At 44.9% G+C, this 27,696-nt stretch overlaps 1 protein-coding gene across 4 annotated transcripts in view; it reads right to left on the minus strand.

Annotated features, from left to right (window-relative positions):
* Window positions 1–290: 290 nt before the first annotated feature.
* The window catches only part of NUB1 (negative regulator of ubiquitin like proteins 1), an 81,909-nt gene continuing 54,503 nt past the window's right edge, over window positions 291–27,696 (minus strand). For 3 of the 4 annotated variants that reach the window (XM_075550219.1, XM_075550222.1, XM_075550223.1), the window contains 13 exons: window positions 26,280–26,447; window positions 23,943–24,001; window positions 22,478–22,548; window positions 17,189–17,371; window positions 16,921–17,012; window positions 15,043–15,149; window positions 9,085–9,271; window positions 8,289–8,396; window positions 7,107–7,259; window positions 5,645–5,791; window positions 4,015–4,107; window positions 3,371–3,548; window positions 291–3,163 (listed from right to left, as the gene is read on the minus strand). In XM_075550219.1, coding sequence (XP_075406334.1) covers window positions 2,985–3,163; window positions 3,371–3,548; window positions 4,015–4,107; window positions 5,645–5,791; window positions 7,107–7,259; window positions 8,289–8,396; window positions 9,085–9,271; window positions 15,043–15,149; window positions 16,921–17,012; window positions 17,189–17,371; window positions 22,478–22,548; window positions 23,943–24,001; window positions 26,280–26,447 — 1,725 coding nt within the window. In that variant the 3' untranslated portion in view covers window positions 291–2,984. The remainder of the gene's footprint in view (window positions 3,164–3,370; window positions 3,549–4,014; window positions 4,108–5,644; window positions 5,792–7,106; window positions 7,260–8,288; window positions 8,397–9,084; window positions 9,272–15,042; window positions 15,150–16,920; window positions 17,013–17,188; window positions 17,372–22,477; window positions 22,549–23,942; window positions 24,002–26,279; window positions 26,448–27,696) is intronic. The other variant, XM_075550220.1, reaches the window with a different exon arrangement.

The raw sequence follows: 27,696 nt of genomic DNA on the forward strand, positions 1-27,696 counted from the left end.
AACACATAACCACCATGATACTAGGGGCCCTACACTTCCACTCTTTAAGTGCAGACCCCCAAAGCCTTGAAAGCAGAGGCTCCAACAGCCATGTTCATCCCAGCACTGTTCCCAAGAGCCACCATGTCTGCCGAGATGGCAAGACAAGCAGCGTGCCCAATGGGCAAATATGCCTGATACAACCGATGTATGGATTGTACTGAGAGTTCGAAGAGACCCCAATAAAATAGTCTACCGAAAAAGAAATGTGGTCCATATAAATAATGAATTGCTACTCAGTCAGTAGAGAAAATGAAGTGTTTATACATGGCACAGTACAGATGGCATGTTACATTACAGAGTGAATTAAGTTGATCACAAAAGTACAAACATTGTATGATCTCAATATAAAGACAAGAAAAGGCAAATGTGATTAACAAGGGGAGGGAAAGGTGAGGAGGGTATAATTGCATATGAAGTAGTGAGTTTTGAATTACAGTAATGGGAAAATTGCATTAGAGAGCTGCATAGCCTATTTTTGTAATAGCCCATCAAGAAAACTAGACACCTGTAAAACACAGAATTGTCCAAAGTTGTGAGATATATTTGACATTCCCCTCATCCCCTTTCCTCCACCTCTTGCCAAGAGCCAAAAAACCTCAAGTAGCTGCAGAAGCTGTTTATGTACAAATACCTCCTGGGATTTGGTTACTTGGTGTTTAGTGTTCTGGTCTACCTTCAAGTTGGATGCAAGCGAGAAGATGGAAACTACTCAAATGCCATGGGTGGGAGAATGGCTCAACCCGTACATACACACACGTTGATAAAGAATGATGATGAAAACTGTAACATCTCATGGCGTGGATGGATTTAGAGGACATTGTGCTGAGTAAAGTTATTTAATCACACAAAGACAAATACTGTAATGAGGCCATGGTTACAGGGGAGGGACCAAGAAAAGTTTTTCGTGCCACAGAAACAGGCTCTGATGGGGGGCGGGTAGGGAAGGGGAAGTAACAGGCTGGAGGGGAGATGCATTTTAACTAGGGTGAAGAAGACAACAGCATACAAGAGGAGGAGAGGCAAAAAAGGGGATGGTAGGAGAGGGTAAGCCATTGGGGAGGAGGGTGGGTAGGTTGTTGAATTAAAGAATAATCAGATACATAAACAACCAAGTCATGAACAAAGTTTTAAAAGTGTATTTTAAAAGAGCTTGCATGCGGCTAGCCACCCAAGGTACAATTGGTCTGTGTGTGCCTGGAGCAACAGGAGAAAGGGGGTCGGGCGCCAACAGGAGGAAGTGGCTGTACGGCTGCCTCCAAGAACGGCTGCTTCCTTCAACACAAAGCCAGAAGAACTGGATGGGATGTGACCGAACATTTTGATCAAAGTGTTTATAGAAGAATCATTGGATCAAAGGGGAGAAAATCCAGAACAGATTTTCAAATTCTCATTTGAGATTTTTGGAGCCATCGAGGCTGGAATGGACCTCCTAACAATTGCCCTGTGAAACCTTTAAGCCTTAAACCAAAAGCATTCTTTGAAGTCTCAACACCAAGTCATAATTTAGCACAACTAGAAAAGAATGTCCACGCTGAGCACTGTACTCTTGAAAGACCCATCTCTACTGGATCCAACTGGCAAGGCAACTCAAAGGCTTAGCCACGAACTGTGGGGCAGTGGGTGTCTGCCGGAGAGGAAGAACCCAGACAGGGAGGTTGGGAATGGTTGTACAATTCCAAGGATATAACCCAGGTCACTAACTTGCTGTGCAGAAATGGTTGTACTGGTGCATATTCTTGTATATTTTCAACAAAAAATGCTTTAGCTAGGTGAGCTTTTTTTTAGGGAAGAAGCTGAATTCTTTCCCTTTCTGACACACTATGCCCTCAGTCACAGGCACTTCCTTCCAGTGGCCTTGTGGAAGTAGGTCCACACCTCGCTCTCCAGTCATTCAGGAATGGATTGCTGGCAGCACAGCCTGGGAGCTGGAGTCGATTACCACTTCCCACGAATCTGCTAGAGCAGGCGTTTGGCACTGAGAACACTGGTATGTACCCTAAAAGGCTAACTAAACCTGCAGAAATAGTCTAAAATAGCCATAACCCACATCAAACAAACTCCAGAAAATTCATAGCTCAGAATCTTTGAGTGTTTACACTAACTGGCAGTTTACTGTGATGTCACAATACTGCTCATTTCCAGTCATTCTTTTGAAGAATGTGATGGGGCAATGTGTGTACAAATTGTTGGGTGGGAACCCTAACTGCAGTATGAACCTTCAACACGGTAAGTTATCAGCCAACCAAACAAGGCCCACCCTCCTGAAAGGTTAGAGGCCTGCCCATTCCGCCTCCCCGAAGAGGGAGCTGATGCGGCTCACATCCATGATGCTCCCATTTCCAGAGGAGATCGTTTTTGTAAAGAGAAATTTTGAATATGTACAAATTCTGGATTTCAACCTTTAATTTTAAGTGCATATTTTTATTATAACTAAGCATAAAATATTAGTGTTTCAAGTGGCTGGAGTGGTTGAAGACTCAAACAAGTTTTGGAAACAGGATGGTGAGGGTAAGGCCAGAACCCCTGGGCGACAAAGACGAAGCACGGGAAGGAACAGAAGCTGCAGCAGGGTCCTGGGGCAGCACGCCTTCCGTTCACTCTTGCTGGAGACCTTCCCAGGGACCACTCTGTCCTCTAGCCCCATCTCTTTTCCAGGTGAGAAGGCACACAGGGAGAGTGGAGGGAAGGCTGCAGAAGCCCAAGGCAGAGGGCTGGCAAGAGTCAGGCAGGAGGAAGCTCTCTCCCCACTATTGCCATTACGGGCCAGGCCCCTCGATCACATCTCCCCATCCTTAGACTCAGACTTCTGGTTCCCTGCATGCCCCACCTCCAAACAGGAAAAACTCTTGTAGCAAAATCAGATTTAAAAAGAAAAAGAAAGCCTATTTAGACTGTTATAACAATTTATAAGCCAAAATGTAATACTTATTTCTATTCAATATTTAGTTTTTCTTTGCGGCAGACTTTATATTTTCTACATAGGATAAGTACTCTGCAATGATAATCTCCTCATCTTCCAGAGTTGAGTCAAGATAATCCTCTTCATGTTCTGGAATATCTTCCAGTATTTCATTGACTGCCTCGGTCTCCATGTCTTCGTCTGTCGAGGCACTCGAAGTACCTACAAGAAAGTATTGCAAGACTTGAGCTGTGTAAGAAGAGGAGCAAGAAATCCACAGCATGACTGTCGTCGGGCCCACCCTGTCACCCAGGCCTGCAGAGCCGATGCGGCCGAGTTCTCTTGCTGGTGTGTCGGTCAGTCTCTGACTTCCCAGGAACACTCCTCCCACCACCCACCCTGCACAGTATTCAGACACCCCAGACCCACCTGCAGAGCCAGAAGGCGATGTGGACGGTGTTGAGGAGGAATCTTCTGCTGAGAGCTGCAGGTCTGGGGGCAGAGCGCCTCCGTTGTGCGCCAGGGTCTGTGCTGCCAGCTGCACGTTTCCCCGGAACACCCTCAGCGCGGCTTCAGCAACCACTGCCTCAAAGCCCATGTACACCAGCTAACGGGGCACAGAGAGGAGCCTGCCTCTGGTCCTGGGAATAGCACTCCTGCCATTCCCAGGGACAGCTAGGCCCGCTTCGTTCCATGCACACCCTGCCCTTCCTGCACACATCACTCTTCAGCACCCAGGTGGAAAGGATCCCAAAAGGATCATTTCATGCAGAGGAATGAACCACAGGGGCCGAGAGAAAACTGTTAGTGAACCCTAGCTACTAGCACCGCTCAGGAAGTTGCCACAGGTACTGGTTGTGGGTGAGCAAAGTGGACACTGATCATTCGGGGCACAGAGTTGTACAGTGTTCCAGAAAGAACTTCTTTAAGGTCCCAGGCAGAGAAGTGGGGCTCTTAGAAAAGCCAGCTGCTATCACAATGCTGTGCATAAATGGGAGGAAACTCCCCAGGGCAGTGCCCAGGGCCACACCACCCTCATCACCCACGCAGCCCAGCAGGGTGCGCCCACTTACTTGGTTAATGTTTTCCTCAGAAGGGCTTTCCCGAGGGCTGTTGGTTTCAGGATCTGAATCGTTTAACCACATCTGGGGATTACTGACAAGAATCTAAAACAGATGGAACATCATTTATGGATCGCAAAGGCTGAGCACCTGTGGGATGCTAGGCAGATACAGACACCGGCCCGGTCCTTGGTCAAGGAGTAGGATAAGCTGTCTGTTACAGGACCTTGTGAGGGGTGCTGTGGAAGGAGGGAAATGGGACACTTGGACCAGGTGGGGCCACAGAGGCTACTGCTCGAAAGGCTTTCTGCAAAAGGTAAAACAAGGGCAGGGTGCAAAGTTCAGGAGCAAGAAGTCCAAGAAGCTAGTGCTCAGTCCCTAGAGTCAGCGCTGTGAAGCAGATCAGGGTGGTCTATGGATACTTGGCCTCCTACGAGACAGGGCTCTCCAGACCAACAATGTCAGGCACAATACTCACCCTTCAAGGGTGGTCCTTGTAGCAGCAACGGCAGCACCTCTGAGAGCAGGTCCCACACTTACACTGCTCAACAACAGCTTTGAGCCCTTCCCTTACCTCCAGTCAGAATTCCCTATTTTTGCGATACGTTTCTACACAAGAAGTAAAAGTAGCTATTTAAATTAAAGATTTTCATTAACAAAATATCAGAGGGACAGGACATTACTCATCAGCACAGCAGATTGAGCAGGCTCTCAGGTAGACTGCCCTTGGGTAACCATCACTTAACCCCAGGGAAACCAGTGGAGGGGGGTTAATAAGTGAGTACTCAAGAATATCTGCTCTAGTGGTTAATATAATAAAACTGTTCCAAAGTAGAAAAGTCTGTTCATGGAAATAAAACAAAACCCTGACTTCTGACAAGGGCCTTCTGAGGAACAGACTGGGTGGAGGGAGCCATGAGCATTCTGGAAGGCACTACAGTCACTGACTATGAACACCTCCTCCAGTGCCTGCGCCCCTCAACTCTCCCACCCGCGTACTGCATCTGCCTTCTCCTCACTGTTGCTTCGAGACTTCCTCCACCATCCCACCTCACACTCACCCCGTATGTGCATCTCTGGGGCAGATGGTCTCCGCATCAAGCAGCTGAGACTCAGCACATGCTTGTGGAACAAAACGTGGACATGGATGTGGGGAACAAGACAACTCCAGATCCCCACAATCTGGCCACTTTTTAAGGATTTTTAAGAAGCTGCTTTGTCCAGTAGACTTAGCAAATAAAGAAAGCTAGATATTTAAATAAAACTTAACTAAAAAACTACTAAAATTTTAATGCCTAGTCTCCCAGCAGGAGAAACTAAAGTATAGGCTACTGCCCTTCTTCCTCCACTGTGGAACTAAGGCCGATTTATTTACGATTCAACTTTGGCTGCAAACTGAATCTGATGGAAAGCCTTGCCTGTGGGCCCCACCAAGTTGTGGCGGGGTGTCACGTCCTGAGCTAGGGAGTTTGGCTGGTGTCCAGCGAGGCCTGCCCCTCTGGCTCTGTTGTGAAGTGAGGACAGAGATCCTTAGGTTCAACACAGGAATGAAGAGGGGCCCCCAGTCGTGGGAGGCCCAGGACGGGTCCTACACAGAAAAGCAGCAGGCATGCGCTGGCCACAGAGAGGGGGCAGGGCTTACCCTGAGGGCTGTATCCATGTCCCCGCCGGCCTGGCGAAGGGCCTGCCTGGCCGCCTGCATGGAGTAGCCCATGTCCTTCAGAGAGTTGATGTCCTCCAGCCGGCGTCTTTTCTTCTCCTTCTCTTCTTTCCGTATCTGCGCCAGTTCCTGTAGGAGCACAGCAATGTCACACCGAGTTCACAGAAAGCCTGCTCATCACACACTGGAGGAGTCCAGAATTGCCCGGCAAAGCCAAGAACAAACCAGCCTTCTGGATCTGTTCCCTCCTATGGCGTGGTCGCCACCGTGCCTCACATGGGCTGACCAGGGCAGTCAAACTTCCTTCCATCTAGGGAAAGGAGGGGTTTGGCAAGCTCCAGTCACTGACTGCAGCCAGAGAAGGGCAGGCCACCTTGGAGGGGAGGGAAAGAAAAGGCAGGAGGCTTCCTCGGCCTCTCATCCGCTCCCTCAGATCTTGTTCAAATGGAGACTTAGTGGGTGGGGCCGTGGTGATAGGTGCTGGAGATACACTGTGTCCACTCTGAGTAGGAAGTTTTGGGAGGATCTAATATTCTACATTAAACTCATGGAATGGTAAAAGGAAGCTGGCATCAGAGATCAGTTAACACCTGGTTCTCAATCCTGTGTCTCGGAGGCACCCTGAAGGCTGCAGGAGCCTGAAAATGGAGGTAAGGTTCTGGTCTCTTTCCATTTGTCAGCCAGCCCCAATCAGAAAAGGTCTACATTTCACTGTGTTAATCTGGGGCATTGCAGGAAAAGGCTGCTATTTAAAAAAAAAATTTTTTAAGTTTGAAAACCAGACATTTAATCCAACGTTATCATTTTGTAAATGAGGATACAAATCTTACATGAAGTTAAGAAGCCAGCCAGGGCCACAGAGCAGCAGGGAGCAGGTGTTAAGGCTTCTACACCCTCTGGTGGCTGCACCAAATCTGCCATCTCACCCACCTGGCCAGATCATCCCACTCCCTGATTCTGACCCTCAAGTCTCCTTCCCAGCACCTTCCATGCTCTATCCTGCCTGGACCATAGCCACACGCCACTGTACTCCTCTTCCCATGCCAGGCGGCATGGTAACTCTTCTTTGTGCCCCCTCATCTCTTTACCTTCATGCCTTTTGTTACACAGAGGACCCACAAAAAAATGCCAGCTCCATACTCTGCTTTCTATCACCGCTCCTTCACTTCCCAGAAGGTTAAGCAACAGGCCTGGCATTCCAACAGGGAGGCCAACGCAAATCTGACACGAAGCTGAGCCCTCAAGGAACACCTTTTCGTTAATCACCTAAGTAATGCTGCCTCTGCCAGGTTCACTTTAGAGAAATGATTTTTTTCCTGTTTTTGCATTATCCCCGAGAGATAAGTCATCTCAGAAAATAAAACCTAAGGGCCTCAAGCTTCATGCCTACTCAAAGCACAAGGCAGGCCGAGACTCGGCTAGGCGGGCCCACCAGTCCCAGTACCTCTCTGCGGTTGGTGATGTGAGTAGCTGCGTGGTCCACGTTGCCATCGCATGCTCTCAGGCCCAGCCTGGCCTCCTGCGCTGTAAATCCCAGCTGCAGCAAGTTGTGAACTTTGGAAGGGTCGATGTAGAGCTCTTTGAAGAGCTGACTTGCCTAGAACAGGGGAAAAGGGAAGAGGTGTATCACTACAGCACATGTTAACCTTCCCGCAGAGCTGAGAATCAGCCCGAGAGAACTGCGATTCTATCCAAGTGAATTACCGTGTGCCAGATGTTAAGAGGAAAACAACATGACCTATGATCAACTAGTGCACATGCAGGCAGAGGACACTGCTCACAGAACTGTAAAACTGGTATGGCAGAGTTGCTAAGACGCTCTCCAACTGCAGAATTCTAAACGTGGCTGTGGCTCAGTGCAGTCGGGTCAGCTCCAAGTGATAGCGAACTTATGCACAATAGACACGCCACCCAGTGCTGGACCGCCCTCACATAACTCCCATGCAGACTCACAGCGACCCTACAGGACAGGGAAGAACTGGGCCTGAGTTTCTGAGACTGTAACTCTTCACGGGGGCAGAAAGCAAGCGACAGAGACTGACTGGTGCTTTCAAACTGCTGACCTTGCAGATCGCAGGCCAAGGTGTAACCACTACGCCACCTGGGCTCCTATTACATAACAGAGTATGAAAATAGAGGCTGGGGTTACGGAAGGAACTGCCATCCATTAGGTGCTTCTTTATTGTAATAAAACTCCTGGAACTTGACCTGTGCATCTGGTTGTCCAGCCATCACCCCCTGCAACTGAACGGGTTGGCTAAGGCCAGGCCTGGGGAAGGCAGAGGTCCAGCTCCTGGGCCCTCTCTCCGAAGAGGCTGACCAGGACTCTCTCACCTCTGCAGACTGGCCTGCTCACCTCTCCCAGAGAGGAGAGAAGTAACTTTTACCAATGAATGTGGACAAGTTTTGGGATTTCTTCATAAAAGCATGTTTCCTGTACCTTTTATACTTATCGTCTAAGATGAACGAGACAAGTTTCTCCTAACTGTTCTTTCTACTTAATAAATCCTTTGTTGTGAATCAAGTGGGGTACCAACCACTCCTAAGACTCTAAGATACTTAGCTTCTGGGACTCGGACACGGAAGCAGGTGAGATAGTCACTTTGGAGGGGGCTCGTTTCCTTACCTTGTTGAGGTACTTGCTCGCCTCCTCACCGTTTCCACCGTGATAGTTTCGGATACCCTGAAGCAAGTAAAGTCTTAAGAACAATACTTTCTCCTTGCCACAATTTCCCTAAAATTATTAGGAAAAAAGAACAGGATAATGATCATATTTCAAACTACAGTATTATAATAATTACAATCCTAAGTTCTTTGCTTCCACATAGGCAAAAGTATTCCTAACATTTGTATATATTCACTATCATTCATGACAAAGTGAGGGTCCCTGAGCACAATGACATGTCCTGCACCACCTAGAGAAGAACCTTTATCCAAACGTCCATCCTCACACATTCAGGACAGTGTCCCCCTGATCATCTGAAAGCATGCCAACACCCAAGCCATCATAGGCTGCCCTGCCATATGCAAGCAGAATTCTAGTGACTTCTGGCAATCACCTTAGAAAAACCCTTACTCCAATCACAGCTCTTAAGTGGCTCGTGAGTCTCCCATCAGACTCTACAGAGCAGCGGCAGGTCAGCAGCTCCCCGCACACCCCCCCCCACACCCCCTGGTGGAGGGGATCCACCACGGGAGTCCTGGCATGAGAAAACGCTGCTGTGGGCTAGACACTGCACAGACTGCAACAACAGTCAGGCTAGTAAAGCCCTCGGACATCACTTTGAAAATACAGCTTTAAAAGAACACAGTGCATATACTTTTTAAAAAGCGCCTTTTGACGGCAGTCTAAATCCTTTAAGAGGAGTAAAAACAAATTCTAGACGAGGGCACAATACACAAAATAAATTACAGTAGCATACTTTTATGTGGACCAGTCTCTGATGATTTTCTCCATAGCAATTTTTAAAGCATTTCTGGGCCAAGTTTAATTTTTTTTCTGCATCATCAAGGCATTCCAGTTGCTCCAGGCGGAAGTAGCACCAGACGATATCCAGCTGGAGCACTGCGTAGTTATCCACGGTGTCCAAGAGTTCTCTGCAGCACTCGCTGGCGAGGAAAAGCAGCAAGAGAGGAGGTTACAGTTAGCATGGCTGGTTTTCGTACATGACTGGAACTCTTTTTCTAGGCACTGATGTACTATCAAAAACCGGTGGCTCCAAAAGAGAGATCCCCAGGGGCGGTGAAGGGAACTACATAATTTGAATTCTTTCAGTAGGATTTTAAAAAGGAGTTAGAAATCAGGAATAGCAGCCAGCTTAATACCATCTAACCCAGCGGTTCTCAACCTGTGGTCATGATGCCCTTGGGAGTCGAACGACCCTTTCAGAGGGGTCTCCTGATTCTTAACAGTAGCAAAATGACAGTTACGAAAATGTTATGGTTGGGGGGGCACCACATGAGGCACTGTAGGAAAGGGTCGCAGCATGAGGAAGGTTGAGAACCACTGATCTAACCCATCACACAAACACAATACTCCTCCCTGCTATGTGGAGAGAAAGAGGTCTTGAGCAAGAAGTGGAGATCTGGACAACTGTGTCAGCACTGCTCAGCAAACTGCTGCCGTGCAAAGTAGAATCACCTGAACATAAAAATCTCGGCCCCTCCCCCCCTTCCTTGCTTCCTGCTTGTTTTGGGAACAGATCTTGGTGTTACCCCATCTGTTGATGGCGGTTAGGTGCCACAGAGTCCGTTCCAACCGATAGTGACCCTGTGCACAACAGAAGGAAACAGTGTCCAGTCCTGCACCATCCTGACCATCGTTCCTATGCCTGAGCCCGTTGGAGCAGCCATGTGTCAGTGCATCTTGCTGAGGACCTTGTTCCTTCACTTCTCTTCTACTTCACCAAACTTGATGGCCTTCTTCATGGCCTCTCCTGACATGTCCCAAGCACTTGAGACACAGTTGTCCCATTCCTACCTTTAAGGAGGAGTCTAGCTGCACTTTTCCAAGACAGATTTGTTTGTTCTTTTGGCAGTCCTTGGCACTTTGGAAAACAGGAAATATCAAAAACCAGCACATATTTAAAATGTGTCCAAAGGGAGAGCCAATGATAAGGGGTGAGATGTTCACCTAGCAGTTCTGCAACAATCCAATCCCCCTTGCCTCTGCATGCTAGCAGCATTACTCACGTCCCTGGTCCGTGGCCAAAGGGGAGGCACCAGAGGTTCAATCCATGTGTACTGGTCAACTAGTTCTTTTTGTTACTATGACTCCGTGTGTTCTTTCCATCTTCTCTTGATGCTTCCTGCATCAGTCACTATTTTCCCATAGTCTTTCAGTATTGCAATTCAAAGCTTGTTTGTTTTGTTCCCCTTGAGTTCTTTCAGTTTGATAGGCTGAGTGTGTTCTTGAAGGAGCCTTGGTGGTCCTGCCTTGAGCTGCGATCTGCATGGTCAGCAGTTTGAAACGACCGCCTGCATCTCCGAGGGAGGAAAAACTGGTATTTGTCTCCCACAAACAGCTACGGTCTTGGAAACCACAGGGGTCTCGATGCGTCAGCACTGACTCCATGGCTGGGGAGTGTGTTCTTCCTTTGTGGTTTTGTAACTCTGTCTTTTTTTTAAAAATCATTTTATTTGGGGCTCATACACTTATCACAATCCATATATCCATCGTGTCAAGCGCATTTGTACAAACGTTGCCGTCATCATTCTCAAAATGTTTGCTTTCTACTTGAGCCCTTGGTGTCCAGCTCCTCATTTTCCCCTCCCCCCGCTCCTGCCTCCATGAACCCTTGATAATTTATAAATTATTTTGTCACATTTTATACCATCCGACGTCTCCCTTCACCCACTTCTCTGCTGTCCATCTCCCAGGGAAGAGTATATATATAGATCCTTGTAATCTGTTCCCCCTTTCTCCCTCACCTTCCCAACAAAATTCTAGGTCTTTCCACATTTCAATATAAGTATTCTGTCTCCTCGAGCTGCCCTTTGGAATTTTCTTTCCAGCTCTGCCTTCACTATCTCTTCTATGCGCTTTAGCTGCTCCACAATTAGGAGCATGTTGCAGGCTCTCTTCTGACATCCACTCGATCTTTGCTTTCTTTCCCATCATCTCGGCACAAATTCTCAAGGAGATTAGCTAAGTCAAAGGCCAACTTTGAGCTGAATGTTATGACTTTCCCCCAGGCTTTCTTTTCCCTCTTATTTAGAGCCAGCCCCTGCATATCCAGCCAGTTGCCTGGAGACATAGAGCCTCTAGATCAGGGGTCCTCAAACTTTTTAAACAGGAGGGTAGTCCATTGTCCCTCAGACCGTTGGAGGGCCTGACTATAGTTTAAAAAAACAAAAAAAAACAAACCAAACTATGAACAAATTCCTATGCACACTGCACACATCTTATTTTTAAGTAAAAAAACAAATGGGGCAAAAATACCTGGTGGGCCGCATATGGCCCAGGGGCCGTAGTTTGAAGGCCCTTGCTCTAGATATACAAAGCTCTGTAATACACAATCTTTGTTTTACCAGTTTGTGCCTGTCATTCCAAGATCTGTAGCTCTCTGAAACAGACTTTGGACTCAGCCTGTATGTGTGCTGGAGAAGGAAGGAAGGGGGAGGCAGGCACTGGAGGGTATATCTCCCCATACTCCTTTTTCTATGCTAGAGAAAACAAAACCTAGAATCTTGTCACTCCACCTGGTTTCTATAATCTGGTAACACTGACCAGGCAACACAGGCCCTTTCTGTGTCCATCTTATACTATATGTCACACCTCAAGATACTACTAAGCGACTTCCATCCTATATAACAAAATATGGAGAGACTGTTAGCCCACATAAAAGTTAGAAAGCAAAATCAAAAGGAAAAAAAATGAAGTAACTCAAGTTTCCTGCACTTAAACTACTGCCTTATCATGGAGTTAATATCCTTCATGAAAACAAACAAACAAAAAAGCACACCAAAAAAACTGCCAGTAAATTGACTAGAAGATCCAGATCCTTGGGGGTAAAAATGATTCTTTATTAAAAACATGCATTGAAAAAAAATGAGGAGCTGATACTAAGGGCTCAAGTAGAAAGCAAATGTTCTGGGTATGATGAGGGCAACGAATGTACAAATGTGCTTGACATATAATGGATGGATGTATGGATTGTGATAAGAGTTGTATGAGCCCCTAATAAAATGCTTAAAGAAAAATCCCACAAAACCAACGGAGACAAAAATATGTAACATGAATACACAATTAATATTTTTGCAATATTTTAGTCTAATTATTTTGGAGAAAACTAAAAAAATAAGAGACCTTGAAAAAAGATTATTTGAAGTATATATATAAATACCAACAACAAAAAACAGATTATAAAAAATGGATTATTATATCTACCAATTATTGAGCATACCAACACTAGGGTAAGTGGAAAGTATTATTACAAAGCTGCAGTTCACACATACATGGATGTCTGTGTAACGGCTCTGGGCAAGTTCCCTCCATCATACATGGTGAGAAACAATAGCTTCACATTTGGATATTTTTGTTTAATAAAGGTTTAAAAGATTTTATAGCAGTGATTTTTTTAATTACCCTCCCTGTCCCATAAATGGAAGAGATAGTTATTTTTACTCAAGATTCTGCGAGATCTGAAAATTACTTCAAGGCCTTTTCTAGAGTAAAAGCTTGAGAGAAGCTTACATAGATGAATCACGATCAACCACACCGTGATAACTGCGGAAAACTAAACTTACATACATATTTAAAATTTTTCCATTGAAAAGTTAGAAACAATTTAGGAAAGGAATGGGAGTTTCATCTGAATCTCACCATCTGCATCACTTGCAACTCATGCTCTGTAACAAAGTACCACCAAAAGCAGCAAAGCGTGGGCTCAAATCGCCCCAGCACTGCCCGCTCCTCCCAAATGTCTGAGACAATAAATTCCCTTTTTGCTTAAGTTATTTCAAGTTGGTATCTGTTCACCTAAAGACCAAAGGATCTGACACATACAGCCATAATATTACAATTATATTTATCTGTAGCGCAGAGAATTACTTCCAGCCAGTCTTTGTAACCCTCACCAAATGACTGGGTAGGACCGCCCATATGAAAGATAGGACAGCTTGCCAATAATGTAAGTGACATGTCTGTCATCCTTGTGGGATGGAACTATGCTAATAAGGTATAAATAACCCAAACTTGTGGGTTGGTCAGTGTTGCCACTGCATTAGGTTTATAATTTGGCACCCTGGAAAGAGGAAATTTCATGACCATCAAGAAAGAAGAGCCCAGAGTGTAGCATGTCCTTTGGGTCCCTAAACTGAGACCCCAGGAGAAAGAGCTACGACAACAGAAACAGGGAAGAGACTGCAAGAAGCTGCCACCGCAGCGGAAAATGCAGCAGCAGCTGCGGCAAAGGCAATAGAAGGAAGAGACTAACAGGGACAGAGTGGTGGGTTTCCAGGACAATGTTGAGACCACTGGGCAGGCGTCTTGCTGACAGATGGGCGCCTCCAGGCACTTGGTGGAACTTGGTTCCCTAACTCACAGAGAGCTGAGGTTTGCCGGTCTGACAGAGTGGGACGCCTCTGGACATTTCTCAGCAGAGCTAAAGGCTTTGCCACACTTGCCCAAGCAGGACAGACATCAAGATGTGGGGCTTAGGGCGGAGGGGGCGTGCCCTGGGCAGAGCTGAGAAGAGGCATCCTGAATGCTTCTGATTTTGAAAGGCAACCTGGTGCTTCCCTAATTAAATCCCACAAGTATTCCTGTGGTTAGTGAGTCCTGGGTGGCCGCTGCATCCAAGGATCAAACCCAGCAGAGAGGTGGAGACTGCCAGAGTTGGTGAGAATGCTGGGACCGTGGAGCCATGACGTCTGAAGTTAGCCTTGGGACATATTGACGTTTTTCCTCATGTTAGACTGAGGCGGTCAGAAGCCACACCACACCACTCTTACATCATTCTTTAAGTACACAGTAGTATCTTGGGAAATCGCCAAAATAATACATAAGTTGTGAGCGTTTGACAATTTTCAAATATCACGCCTATTTTTTCAAATAAATGTTTAGCATGCCTGGATCATAGTATCTCAATGCCACTGTCAGAGGAAGCAGGTATCCTTGAGGACTCTTCCGATTTCCGTGTGGGGAGGACGCTCAAGGTGAGTCTCTGATACCTTTAGGTCACAGAGCTTAGCAACTACCGGGATTAGATCGGTGAGATTCACAAACCATGGATGGGCCAAGGGGGGCAACGTAAGCACTGAGGTTTAAAATACATCAAATGTGTTAAAATTCATGAGTTCATACTGGTGCTTAAACAAAACAAAACATCTCATTTGCCATCTTTGGAGAATGTTAGGAAATCATTTCATTTATTCTGAAAACAAGGAAAGAAACAAGCATTTTATACTGTTTCTAGTATGCAACTTGTACCTCAGCATAACCAAAGTGCTGGTGAAAGAAGGTATTTCTCTGCAGGAAAAAACAGCTAATAAATACATAAGAAATAAAAGATTACCACCCTTTATATCCGCTATTAAAATAATAGATTTGGGGAATGATCATCAATTCTACACCAAACCAATAACTGAAAAGCTGATGGAGAATTTTTAAATTGTCACTTCAGGCAATGACAGGCACACATCACACAAAAAGAGGCAATACCCTATATGCTTGCTATTAAAAACGTAAGTACCTATGTTGATAAAATTCCTTTCTTTACAGGGAAGGAAGATCAATTACAAACAATTCCCAAATTGGTCATAACCACAAAATCATATTAACCATTATCTTGGATAGAGTACGGGGGAAGGGAGGGTACAGTATAAAATCTAGGCCGTCTGCCTTAAAACTGGCGTTAGCCAAGTACACACATTCCTACCAGAAATACTTGTCGGCATCCAACAGACATGGCAACGCTATTCCATAGTCCTTTCTTTTCAGGAAAGCTCTGCCCTTCTCATGATATCCCATAGCTAACATAAGGGCCTAGGGAAAAAATATGTATTAAAAAAATTACATTACAGTAAAACAAATTCTATTAAAAGAATATTAATTTTAAAATCTAACAACGTAAAAAACAAAAAGCAGATCACAACTAGATCAAAAAGCCAAAATTAAGACAATGTAATTAAATATTTAAACATTAAAACAAAACAACTCGATTGACTATGTTTGATGTGGTCACCACCAACACCTGGCCCATCATCTTCACCCATTTACTGAATGCCCGCTGTCCCGCATTTCTTACAGCATTCCCTACAACCCAGCTGACAAGTCTGGAGAAAACAGAAGACGTGTAGAACACAGAGCCCAGCGGATTAGTGGGCTTGCATGTCACCATCAGTCTTCATGACCCTGACATCTACCACTACCACCTTCCCTAAGAAGGACTGGACTAGACAATTCTGGAGAAAGTGGGAGAAAAATGTGGAATAAAACCCAAAATCATAAAAAAGATCAGGCTTATTGGTCAGATAGAGACTTCACTTTGTGTGTCACTCTTTGTGCTGTAAAACTTAGATGGCTTATCAATAAAGACTTTTTCAATGTACTGGGTCATAAGCCATTCTCTGTGATGAATGGGATGAGACTATGGCCCTTAGTCACTCCTCAGGTCTGGAAATAGATCCACCCCCATCTCAGTAAGAGACAGGTCTACAAGGGGACTTAAATATTAACCCTAGGGAGGCAGGCACAGCTTAGAACAGCCGACCATTTGAGATCGAAAGGGCAGCATTTACCTGAGGATAAAGTTCAGAAATGTTAGGAGATGAGGAGAAATGGAAACAGGAAGCGTGGAAGAAAGGGGGATACATGCTGTCTAACACATGTTACATGGATTACACTTGATGTGAACCAAAAAATTGATGAACTGTTGCAAGGGAAATCGATCTGCTCATTAAATCTTCAGCTAAGTTCAAAAAGGAAAAAAGCCCATCCAAAAATATTGTAAGGTCATTTGTCTTACATTTGAATTTTCATAATTCCATCTTATAACGGTTTTCTAAAAAGATCTAAATGTCATTACTTAATATAAAATAGTAGTTGGTAAAGAATTACCAATATTAAAAAAATCTATCATTGCTACAGCTAAAGTTCTGTTATTGATACAACTTTAAATCTCAGTTTTAAGCAGAATTCATATAGTCGAATTTACTCAAAGCTATGCTTTAAGAACAGAATTTTTTAAAGTTGGCTTAACCCATAGTCATTAGAGCACTTCCTTCATTAGAAGAAGCTACTGGGCTCAAGCACTGGTCTCAGGATCCGCAGAGTACGAAGCCTTTCATGAAGACCCTTTCAGAGAAACGTTCACAAAGGAAACGTAGTCCTACCTATCCAAATCTGAGAACAGCTGGAAAGGGAGGAGATGCCAGAATCATCTGCCAGAATCTCCATGAACTACTTCCCACCATTGCTTTCATTCAGATCGAGCCCTTGAGGCCATGGCCCTTTAGTAAAATAAGCTAAAACAAATCAGCCAAGGTCAGAGAAGGTCAGCTACCATGAAGGCAGGGAGTCATTTCCAGAGCATGTTCACCATCACTGGCAGAGGGCAGTGAGCACAGCATGTGGCCCAGCTCCCTGGGAACCACAGGGCAGACCCGCTGTATGCACCTGCTGATCACAGGACAGTTTCTCTTCATAGGGAAAGTTTCTGAATCCTGCAGTGCATCCCAAGGTAAAATAACTAGGAAATGGCCTCACTTTGGAAAACAACTCCAAGAACAAATGATTCACTTCACAGAGTACTTACTTTTCTCTCTGATGGGGGGATCTTGATTGATCTGCCTGTCTGGTTGGCTATGTCTAAATAAGGTGTAGTTTCCGGATCCACCACCATCTCAGCTGCAGTGAACAAAAGGAACTTCACCACTCAGTGTTAAAGAGCAAGGAAGAGATATTAAACATCAAACTGTTTAAAGCGGGGGTAATTCAATTGAGAAATCACAACTCCCAGTTGCATGATTCCCTGTCCCCCCTTTGGCTACACATCAAAACCAGCTGGGCAGGGCTCAGGGTACCTCTCTCGGCCAGGATTTCCAGTCCTCTCTTGGTCCTCTGGATCTTTTTTTCTTTCAGTTCAGCTTCATTTTGCTCTTCTTCTTCTACCTGAAAGTTCTTTCTCGCATCCTCTTCAGACTGCTTTAGTTCAAGCACCATAGCCTTCACATTATGGGTCACTCCTTGCTCTTGCAGGGTTTTCCCTGTAAAAACCAGAATTGCATATCATACAAAGAACCTTTCAATGTATTGGCTCCAAAGCTGTTCACTATAAGTGGAATTCTGAAATGTGCAATAACATTGCAAACTACTGTGCTACAAAAAAGACCCTCGACAAGATGGATTACCCCAGTGGCTGCAACAATGGACTCACACATATGAACAATTGTGACGATGGCACAGGACCGGGCAGTGTTTCCATTTGTGGCGCATACAGCCTCTCTGAGTCTGAACTGAATCGATGGCATCGAACAACAAAAACATGCCACATATTAAGGAGTCCAAGTGTGCTGTCAGGTAGAAAGCACCTGACACGTTAGTCCTCAGAGTAACCTCCTTGCTTTTCAACACTAACGAGGTCTTGCGCAAGCCCAACGCGATGCATCTTGATCTCTTGGCTCTTGCTTCCATGTGTATCGGCTGTGGATCCAAGCAAGATGAAATCCTTGACAACTTCAACCTTTTCTCCATTTATCATGATGTGACCTAATGGTCCAATTGTGAGGAATCTGCTTCTTGACATTGAGTTGTTATCCACACTGCAGGCTGCAATCCTTGATCTGCAAGTCTTCCTCATTTTCAGCAAACATGGTCACCTATGCATCACAGGCTAGTAAGCCTCCCTCTAATTCTGATGCCAAATTATTCTGCATAGAAGTATGCTGAGAGGGTACAACCGTGATGCATCTTTCCTGACTTTAAACCATGCAGTGTCCCCTTATTCTGTTCTCGCAGATGCCTCTCGATCCACGTACGAGTTCTGCAGGAGCGCAATGAAGCGCTGAGTCCAGTGTTTCTCAAGGCCAGCCATGGTGTGTATGACCCACAGTTGGATGCCTTGGCACAGTCAATAGAACCCAGGAAAAGCTAGTTCTAGTATTCTCTGCTTTCAGCCAACGTCCATCTGTAACAGCAACAATATGCTTTGCTCTACGTCCTCTTCTGAATGCAGCCGACCCTCTCGAAGCTCCCTGTCAAGGTAGTGCTACAACATTGCTGGATGGGCCATTGTTGCGTGGGTCAATCTCAATCTGTTATTTCACTCAAAGGTGACCTCAGAGTTTTAGTTCAGAGTTTTGTGTATCTCTGGGTGATCATCTCGGGAAGTCTTCTAGTGTCTAGTGGTCCAATGTTTTCTCCCATTCTAACATCTATAGTGGCCCTGACCAGAATGGTTGGTAGTGGTAGCCAGGCATCACCTAGTTTTCCTGGGATCACGGAAAAACGAGGCCATGGCTCATGTCATCTGTTACAACGTCCTGTAGACGGATCGTTTCTATCTTATCCTCTGCGGCTTTCGTGTCCTCCTTTCTCTTTTGTGCCAAATAGACACCAACAGTGGTACTTTTGACAGCTTCTTGAATGGTTCTAAGAGCCCAGATGCTATTCACCGTGGGGATGTACAGCATGAACTTGGTGAAGGACAGTAAACCAACAGAGACAGTGGTCCCAAGAGCCTAAAGTCCACAGCCTTCAAATGCAGAAAATCAGTCTTACAAGGTGTTTGGTTAAATCTGAGAAGTATCTGAAATTACATCCTCTAGGAAAATTTGTGTGCATACACACACCTCGATGTACACATAGACACCTCTAACTGTGCATGCACAGGAGGATACATCAAGAAGTAGTACTACGCGGGTTCCAGCTCATACGTTAAAAAACAAATGTATTCCAAACAAAATGTGCTTAATTACGTCTCTGCAATCAGTGAATGACTGAGGAGAAGCCCTTTCTGTAATAATTTCTCTTAGTATCAAAACCTTCCCAAAAAAGTCCATTCCAAACCTTGGCCTCTGAGGGGATCTGCTGGGCAGTTAAGTTCAAGGCAGGACATCCACTGAGGTTGCCGAGACGGCTTAAAGGACACAGATTACAGGGAGCACTAGAAAGTTTTAAGAAAAGTGAAAACTGCACCGATTGGCAAAGTTGCACAAGGACCGCTTTCCAGCATGCCAATTCACCTGGACCCCCGTTTGAGAGCAGCAAGCCTTGACTCACACGAATACTGTTGGGGGACCTTCCCGCAGGCAATCTGCAGCCCCAATCTCCACCCAACTTTCATCCCCAAACTCAAAGAACATGTCGAAAGACGATTTGACTCATTTAAGGATATCAAAACTGGCATTTTGACCAATTATAAATCTAAAACTATAGAATTCTGTAGTAAAGGGTCAGAGATGGAAACGCTTCATTAGAAGTATATGAACTCAGATGGAGAACATGTTGAAAACAGCTTCACATTCTGATATTTTTGTTTGATAAAGGTTTCTATGATTTCATAGCAACAATATTTTTTTGCAACCATACTTTTTAACTCACCCTCATCTGTGCACACCTGTACCTACCCATACATACACATACCCAGAAATGTGACCAAATAATCATTTTCCTCATTGTTGGTACTGTATCCAAATGACACATCGTATTCCTTAGCACAAGTATCCTCGTGTGCTTCTTAGTGGTATCACTTACAAATGTCAAGCTGGGCTCATTACACCCATATTCGATTCTACTTTTCCCACTACCAAAAAAAATCACAAGTATCTACAATCTAGAGAGTGAGTCCCTCCTATCCTGGTAACAATCACCGAGGATTGGTCTCTCTCTATAGCTCTTTTATTTCATGGCCTCATCATTGCTCTGTATTTCATTGCGTGCCTTTAATATATTTTACTTACCCACTGATCTACTGAAGGCCATTTTTGAGGAGGATGTGCTAGGAAGTAAAACAGCACAACTAACTCAGCTCTTCATACTTAGGCTACCAACACAAAACAAAATCAGTAGAACGGCCTGAGAGTTTTAAAACAATTCAGTTTAACCAGCCACAGCCAACTGTTGGAACCTTACTAAGCTCCATCTTCACATGGTGCTGGCCCTTAAGACATAATTACACTTTTGAGCTGTTGTTTCAGAAACAGACATGGAAAACAAAATGAAGTGCACAAACCAATGTCACAAATGCAAGCCTAGATTAATCCAAAGTTGTGGGGACAAGGCAGGCTCCAAACTGCATACTCTATATTAGAAAAGCTACCTCAAAAGAGGTGTTGGGGAGCTGGGCCTAGGCTTCTGACCAGAGTTTGCAGTGGGATGAAGAGGAATGAAGGGGGCAGGGCGTTGAAAGAATGTGTGAGAACAGGGAATGGCTGAGCATGGCTGCAGAGTGAGTATCTGCAAGGAAATGAACAGAGGACACCGGTAAGGGAGGCCCAGGTCATCTGAATTGGATTCCGTGGATCAAAGGAATCCACTGGAATCACAAGACTACAACACTTGCCTGAACTCCTGTAATAACTGGACGCTCGAGACTTACTCATGTGCCCATCAAACCCATTCTCCTCATGAGGCCAAGTAATCTTTTAAACACAAAGAGCAATTTATACAGTTGTGGTGAAATAAAACTACTTAATGTGGCTCTTCTATCCATTTCTCTGTAACTCCTGCCAAATGATGGGGTGGGACCATGCAAATACGGGGTAGAGGATTGTAACTCAAGGATTGGTCTGTTTTACCATTTGCCTGACTATAAGAATAAAGCATCAAAGCATCTCAGAAGCTGGGATAGAGAACTTCCGGGACTGTCAGGAAGAAGAGCCACCAGAGTGTGTTCAAGACCCTTCTCTGCCTGAAGTGGCGGAGGCAGCAGAGGCCATGCCATGCAGTCCAAAGGCACTAGAGCAGAGGAGCCACAGCCCTATGACCATGAGACTGTAAGGCAAAGCCCTGGACAGGCTTCCAGTTCATGAGACAGGGCAGAGACCAGGGGATTGTTGAGAGGCTGAGAACTACAGGGAGACTTGGCTGCTGGCTGAGGAGAGGCACTGCTTATGGACCAAACACTAGCTCCCATTTTAAGATCCTGACTTGTCGTACCCTGTTAGTTTCCCTAACAAATGCCTATAACCATGAGTGTGGACTCTGAGTTCTGTGATGCCTGCGCAATGGGTTGCTGACCCAGCAGAAAGGCAGGGTGTCTGGGCTGAGGTCAGAAAAGGGTAAGGAAGGATGGAGGGTGGGGCATGTCTGACCTCTGCCTTGGGACTCTCAGTCTTGGGCTGGGGAGGAGATGGATTCTCCTCCCCCCCCTTGGGTAGTTAGTGGTGACCAGAGATGGTCTCCACACCATTTTCCCATCACTCACCAGCATACATGGCTTCCCATGGATTGGTCTTGGGGAAAACACTCTGAACAAGGTTTGCGCTCTAGGTTTTTCAGTAGTATTACTGATAGCTGGGGCAGAAAAAATAATGGTTTGTGGAGAAACCATCCTGTGTGTTATAGGGTGTTTAGGAGCAGCACCCTTGGCTTCTACCCACTAGAGCACCGGCTCTCAACCTGTGGGTCGCGACCCCCTTGGGGTCGAACGACCCTCTCACAGGGGTCGCCAGATTCATAACAGTAGCAAAATTACAGTGAAGTAGCAACAAAAATAATTTTATGGTTGGGGGGGTGGTCACCACAATATGAGGAACTGTATGGAAGGGGTGCGGCATCTGGAAGATTGAGAACCACTGCACTAGATGCTGGCCCAGTTGCGACAACCAAAATTTCCCTGAATATTACCAAGTGGGCCCTGGGGGACAAAAGCACCCCTGGTTGAGAAGCACACCTATAAATAATCTTCCATAAGGTGGCCTCCACGTGGCTCTTCGTCGTTAGAGCTACTCTCCTCAAAGCCACACTGGACGTTTCTCTTCCCTTCCTGTAGTTCACTACCAACCTGATCATGCCTCAACCCGAAACGCTCCCCACAATGGCCTTCCTACTCAGCTGTTTAACTCCTTTCCCTTGGGTACAGTCCCCCTAAACCTAATTTTATCCTCAGCAAGTCCCAGACTTCAAGTTTGACACTTATTCAAATCTTAGTATCACTCTCTCCACGTATATAGGACATCCTGACACAGGCCAGAAATGAGTACATACTAGAAAAATCATTTTCTGCTTTATATTTTAGTTAACTGGTTTTGGATTATACACAAGCAAGGGTGCTACATTTTTGGAGTCGACAACAATAAGAAAGAAAAGAATACAAAGTCATTTCTTTCTAAAGTGGCTTGTTAAATTTTGCATACTTTGACAAAACATACCTAGTTGAAGCTGTTTCTTATTTATGACAATTTTGATATAATTTTCTTGGAATCCAAAGGTTTCAGCTATTCTGTAAAACAAAACCAGGGAAAACTGTAGTAAAATAAATTTGCTATTTATCATCTATTAGATTTTAATTAGGATGTTTTAGACATTTTATTAAAAAACACCCAACATTACAACTTACCAAGTCACAAATAGCACTTCACAACAAGCCAGCTTTCTAGATGGCTACTCAAAGCAGTGTAAAAGACCACTTTAGCTTTTAAACTTTCTGCTTATGACATATTCCCTCATAAAGCAGGAGCCATGTGCTATAAGCCACCTGAGCATGAGAATGCTAGCTGATGTCAGGAAAAATTCCATTCTACCTTCTGCAGGCTCCTTGGAGGCGCTAAATAACAAGAGTTGTTTCTTCCAGCAATTGTGCTCAGGTAATGATGCTTCCTGAGCCATTCCTAACAGCTCTGATGTCGACCAAAGAAGAAAATTAAAACATTCACTTCTGGTGAGCCTTGGAAGCAACCAAAGCACCCTGAAAAATACACTAGTGGATGAAATAACTGACATGCAAGCGCCGGGCTGATAACTGTAAAGTCAAAGGTTCACACCTATCGGCCACTCCAAGGGAGAAAGATGAGGCTCTCTGCTCTCAGAGATGTACAGTCCCTAAGGAGCAGTCCTGGCCTGCCCTGTTGGGTCACCGTGAGTCAGAATTGACTCCATGGCAATGAGTTAGAGTAGGCTGTCACCTTTTTAAATTTTTTTTTTAATGGACCAAGAGTCTAGAATAGATCTGAACACTTTGCATTAGTAACTACAATTCACTATCCGGTTGTCTCCTTTTAAAAGCACCCACTCAGGGAACCGATTACAAGGATCTACATGTGACCTCCTCCCTGGGGGACGGACGACAGAAAAGAGGGTGAAGGGAGACGCTGGATAGGGCAAGATATGACAAAATAGTAAGTTATAAATTATCAAGGGCTCATGAAGGAGTGGGGAGCGGGGAGGGAGGGGAAAAAAGAGGACCTGATTCAAAGGGCTTAAGTGGAGAGCAAATGCTTTGAAAATGATCAGGGCACAGAATGTACAGATGTGCTTTAAACAACTGATGTATGTGTATGTATGGATTGTGATGAGTTGTATGAGCCCCTAATAAAATGTTAAAAAAATAAATAAAAGCACCCACTCATTCACTTAAAACACCGATCATGTGTCTAGTATGTGGGGGGCTCTGGATCCTGACCTGATTTAAGTCATACCATGAAATAAAGAAGAGTGTTACAAGTCTTGAGTTCCCGTGTCAACTGAGTCACGCAGCCTCGAACTCTCATTTTTCCTTCCACTTGGTGGAGAACACCACACCCACTGTCTTTCTCTGGCAGATGGCCATCGAAGACCCAGTGAGTGAGTATGAGCATGGTCAAGACCACCTGGGGCCCCAGAGCACACAGTACTTACTTGGACCTCAGTTCCCTGCCAGTAATGTGCAATCGGGTCTCCAACAAGTTTTTCCTGTCCTGTTTAAGAAACAAAATAAAATGTACTTGACTTGAGAAATGTTCAAGATATTCGCTCATGGTTATGAATTCAGAAAGATCAAAGTATGGTAAGTATTGAGGTCATTGGTCAAATATTACAATGCATGCTCCAAGAAACCTCCTGAACATTATTCTGTTGTCATACTCAACTGGTAACCACAGTACACCCTAAAGACAGTACCAACAGCAAAGGACACAATACCAGGTGGGCCGCTAGCCTCTGGCAGGAAGTTAGAGTCTTACAAGGCAGGTTTGTCCGGTCTTCATTCAAGTCTAACCAATGGAGCTCCTCTATGCTATACAGGACCCAACCCACCACCTCCAACATTAGGGCCACTCTGATATGCAGATGACACTTCCTCACCATCCAGTGAGGCTCTCTGAGGAAGGAGCAGGCGCTGTATTGTTAGAACCTATTCATTCTTCACTGGCCAGGCTTAAATGAATACGGAAGATCTCTAAGTCACACCTATTAAATCTTCCAAATCTGTTTAGCTTTCTGATTGGTAGTCTGGCTTCCCAAATACTTGTGAATAGCAAAGAAGAGTTCTAAGTTTATTGCCTTTAAAAAAATTATTTTTTTAACTGGCATGAGATTTTTCTTTCTACATAGAGTTCTTTATTGGTCCTAGAACAACTGCTTGAGACATAACTTATATACCATAAAGTTCACCTTTTAAAAATGTATGATTTAACAGTTTCTAAAGACTTACAGAATGTTATGAATTATGTCACACAAAGATATGTTGCAAATCCTAACCTCTACACCTGTGTTTACAGTTCTATCTCCAAATGGGTTGTCTTTGTTATGTTCATAAGACAAAATTAACATAGGGTACCATTTGAGCTAATCTCTTCTGAGATATAAAAAGACACTAAAATAAGCAGAGCAGAGAGGGGCAAAGAGTGATGTCAAGTCACCTGAGGATCATGCAGGAGCAGAAGCTCAAAGCCTCCCTCCAGCACTGGGGCAAGTCTTGCCCTAAGTTTAGACTGTACCCTCCTAACTAAGAGAACACGAGTGTGCCTGCACTTCTACGACAGCAGCAATGCCTAACTGAAGGCAACCACCATAATCCGATGTCAGCACATTCTCCTCATCCCCGGAAAAAGCTGGGGCCTGGACTCTCGACCCTAGCTCCTCTTAAGCTTCCACAAATCTATTTCCTGTCACTATGGGATTTGCCTATTCTGGACATGTCATATAAAAGCATGTGTTTTTGGGTGACTGGCTTTTTTCCTGCTTATCATAATGTTTTTAGGTCCATCCATGTTGTAGCATGAATCAAAACGTCATTCCTGCCTACTGCTTCCTGGTAATCCATTGTACAGTGTAAAATGGTGGCTTGGAGATACCTGACCTCCTCCACTTTAACAGGAGGAGAGAATCACCTTTTCCACCTCTGGCTCGTTTTAAACCTAATTGGATAGCAAATCTGACCAATCCTCTAGATGGGGTTCCACGCACCTTATTCACTTGGCTTCAACCCCACAAGGGTGCCATGAACCTTACCTTACATTATTAGCAATCTGTCGAATCCCCTTGGTGGGTCACAAGCACCTTAACCGCAGAGTCCCACCAAACCGTTTTGTCTCACGGCTATCGTTAGAAAGGCCATACAGCAGCAGCCCCTCAGTGCAGCTACTAAACACAGGCCGACGGCATTTTCGTTATCCACTTGTCAGCGGAAGCACTAGGATCATTTTCGTTTTGGCTATTGTAACTAATGGCTCTATGAACAGTCTACACGAGATTCTTTTCTCGGAGTAGAACTGCTGAGTCATGTGATAAGGCTGAGACATAGAAGCTCTGCTGCACTGCCTGGTCGTGAGATGCCAGCCAGCACTCCTGATACGATAATGTGTCTGGATGTAAACTTCTGAGACCCTGGCTCTGCCACCAGAGGGCCCACTTGTGTGAGCACTAAGCGGATGCCATCACCTCATCCTCCATCGTGAGAAGGACAAATGTCTTTGCATTCAAGTACTTTATTTGTACTATTCTTAAATTTGTACTGGAAGTTCAAGAAAATCGGAATGTGATGCACGGTTTCACGAGAATCTGGAAGTCCCAAGGGAAGAAACATGCCTCCTAAGTGCCCTGGAGTAGGTGCCACACAATTAACCTTTGCGTCAATAAAATGTTCAACGTGTTAAATAACTGAAAAGAATTAGAAATTGTTTTTCATTTTTTAAAATGACTATCTGATGACTTCATTAAATGATGTACAGCTGTCAATTTAGAAAAGGCACTTACTTTTCTTAGTCTTGGAGGTAAAAATACCTCAATTGTAGCAATTCCTGTTGTTTTAAAATTTTCATTTCCTGTCCCACGTTCAATGGCTTTGCACCGTATCTCTTCTATTATTTTTTGTACCTCATTTTCACAACATTCTAGCTTGTCAGAGTATTTCTTAGCAAGGTCCTATTAAAAAAAAAGAACATGCAATTCAATGTACTACCAACTCAAAAGAACACGAAGACACAACTCACTCCAGTCCATGCAGGATTCTGAAGCAAGAACCTCAGCTGGTTCTCTTGCAAGGTTTAGAGAATTTACAGAGAATCCTGGTGAAAAAGAAAACAAACAAAGGCTAGACAAATGGGCCCAATAGGAGAAGTAGAGATAACTAGGATTATTCTAGGGGAAAAAAGGTTATGACTTGCATGATGACAATTTGTAAAATTAAAAGTAAGCTCTGTAACTTCCCGTAAAAAAAACAAACAAAAAAACAAAGGCAGCCCACACAGGTGTGCTACAGAAACCATGGCAGAAAATCACTACATAGGAAAAATCTGGAGCCTGAATCTCTTCAGGGGAGAGGAAGGCTGGGTGAGCCAGAAAGCATACTCGCAGAAAACAAGTAACGAATGGATTTGGGCAGAGTGTAGAGGGAGCATCCAGAGGGTCCACCAGCCCCGGAAGCTATCGTGGTGAGGACTGGGTCATCTCTGCTTCTTGGGGACTCCTAAGTTCACTGAGGACTCACAGCGCACTCATGTGCCAGTGGACTGTGGCTACTGAGTCAGGAAAGTGCACTTTTCTTTTCCCTGATCTAAACCAGTGGAATCGGCTGGGGTGAAGGGGTGTCTAGACACTCCAGCTTTCCACAAGGTCACGGTCAATACCTTGGGTTGTCAGGCTACTTATGTGGGCTTTTCCCCACTTTCTTTCGAGAACAGGGGTCACACACTCTCCAAGTCCGTGGGAAAGGTGAACCAAATACCACCCACTACCCCCTCAAATGCTCTGTAGCAGAGACCAGTGTCAAGGGCAGCTTTTCTAGATCAGCAAGGCAGTGCTCGACAGGTGTGGACATTTGTGTGCCTGGGGCCTCGGCGGCAGCCGCCAGCTGCTGCAATCTCGTCGTCCCTCTAAGTACACCAGGGCTGACTAGGGATTTTTTTCTCCTTTGTCTTTTCCTTTCCTTTTGTTTTCAGCTGCTTGGAGTCTTTCTGTTTGCTTTCTTCTTTGGCGTATTTGTTTGTTGGCTTGTTTCATGTCTTTTTTTTTAAAAAAAATGTTTCTGTCTTGGTCCACCTACTAGTAACTGTCTGACATGACCAAGCCACCTCTGCACCTCCAGCAGTCGTACCTAATGAACAAGAATGCCTATCCACTCCAGACACGCTGCACCTAATAAACAAGAACTATCCACTCACTCCAGCAAATA

The sequence above is a fragment of the Tenrec ecaudatus genome, chromosome 5 (assembly GCF_050624435.1).
Source record: "Tenrec ecaudatus isolate mTenEca1 chromosome 5, mTenEca1.hap1, whole genome shotgun sequence".
In the NCBI taxonomy this organism is placed as follows: Eukaryota; Metazoa; Chordata; class Mammalia; order Afrosoricida; family Tenrecidae; genus Tenrec; species Tenrec ecaudatus.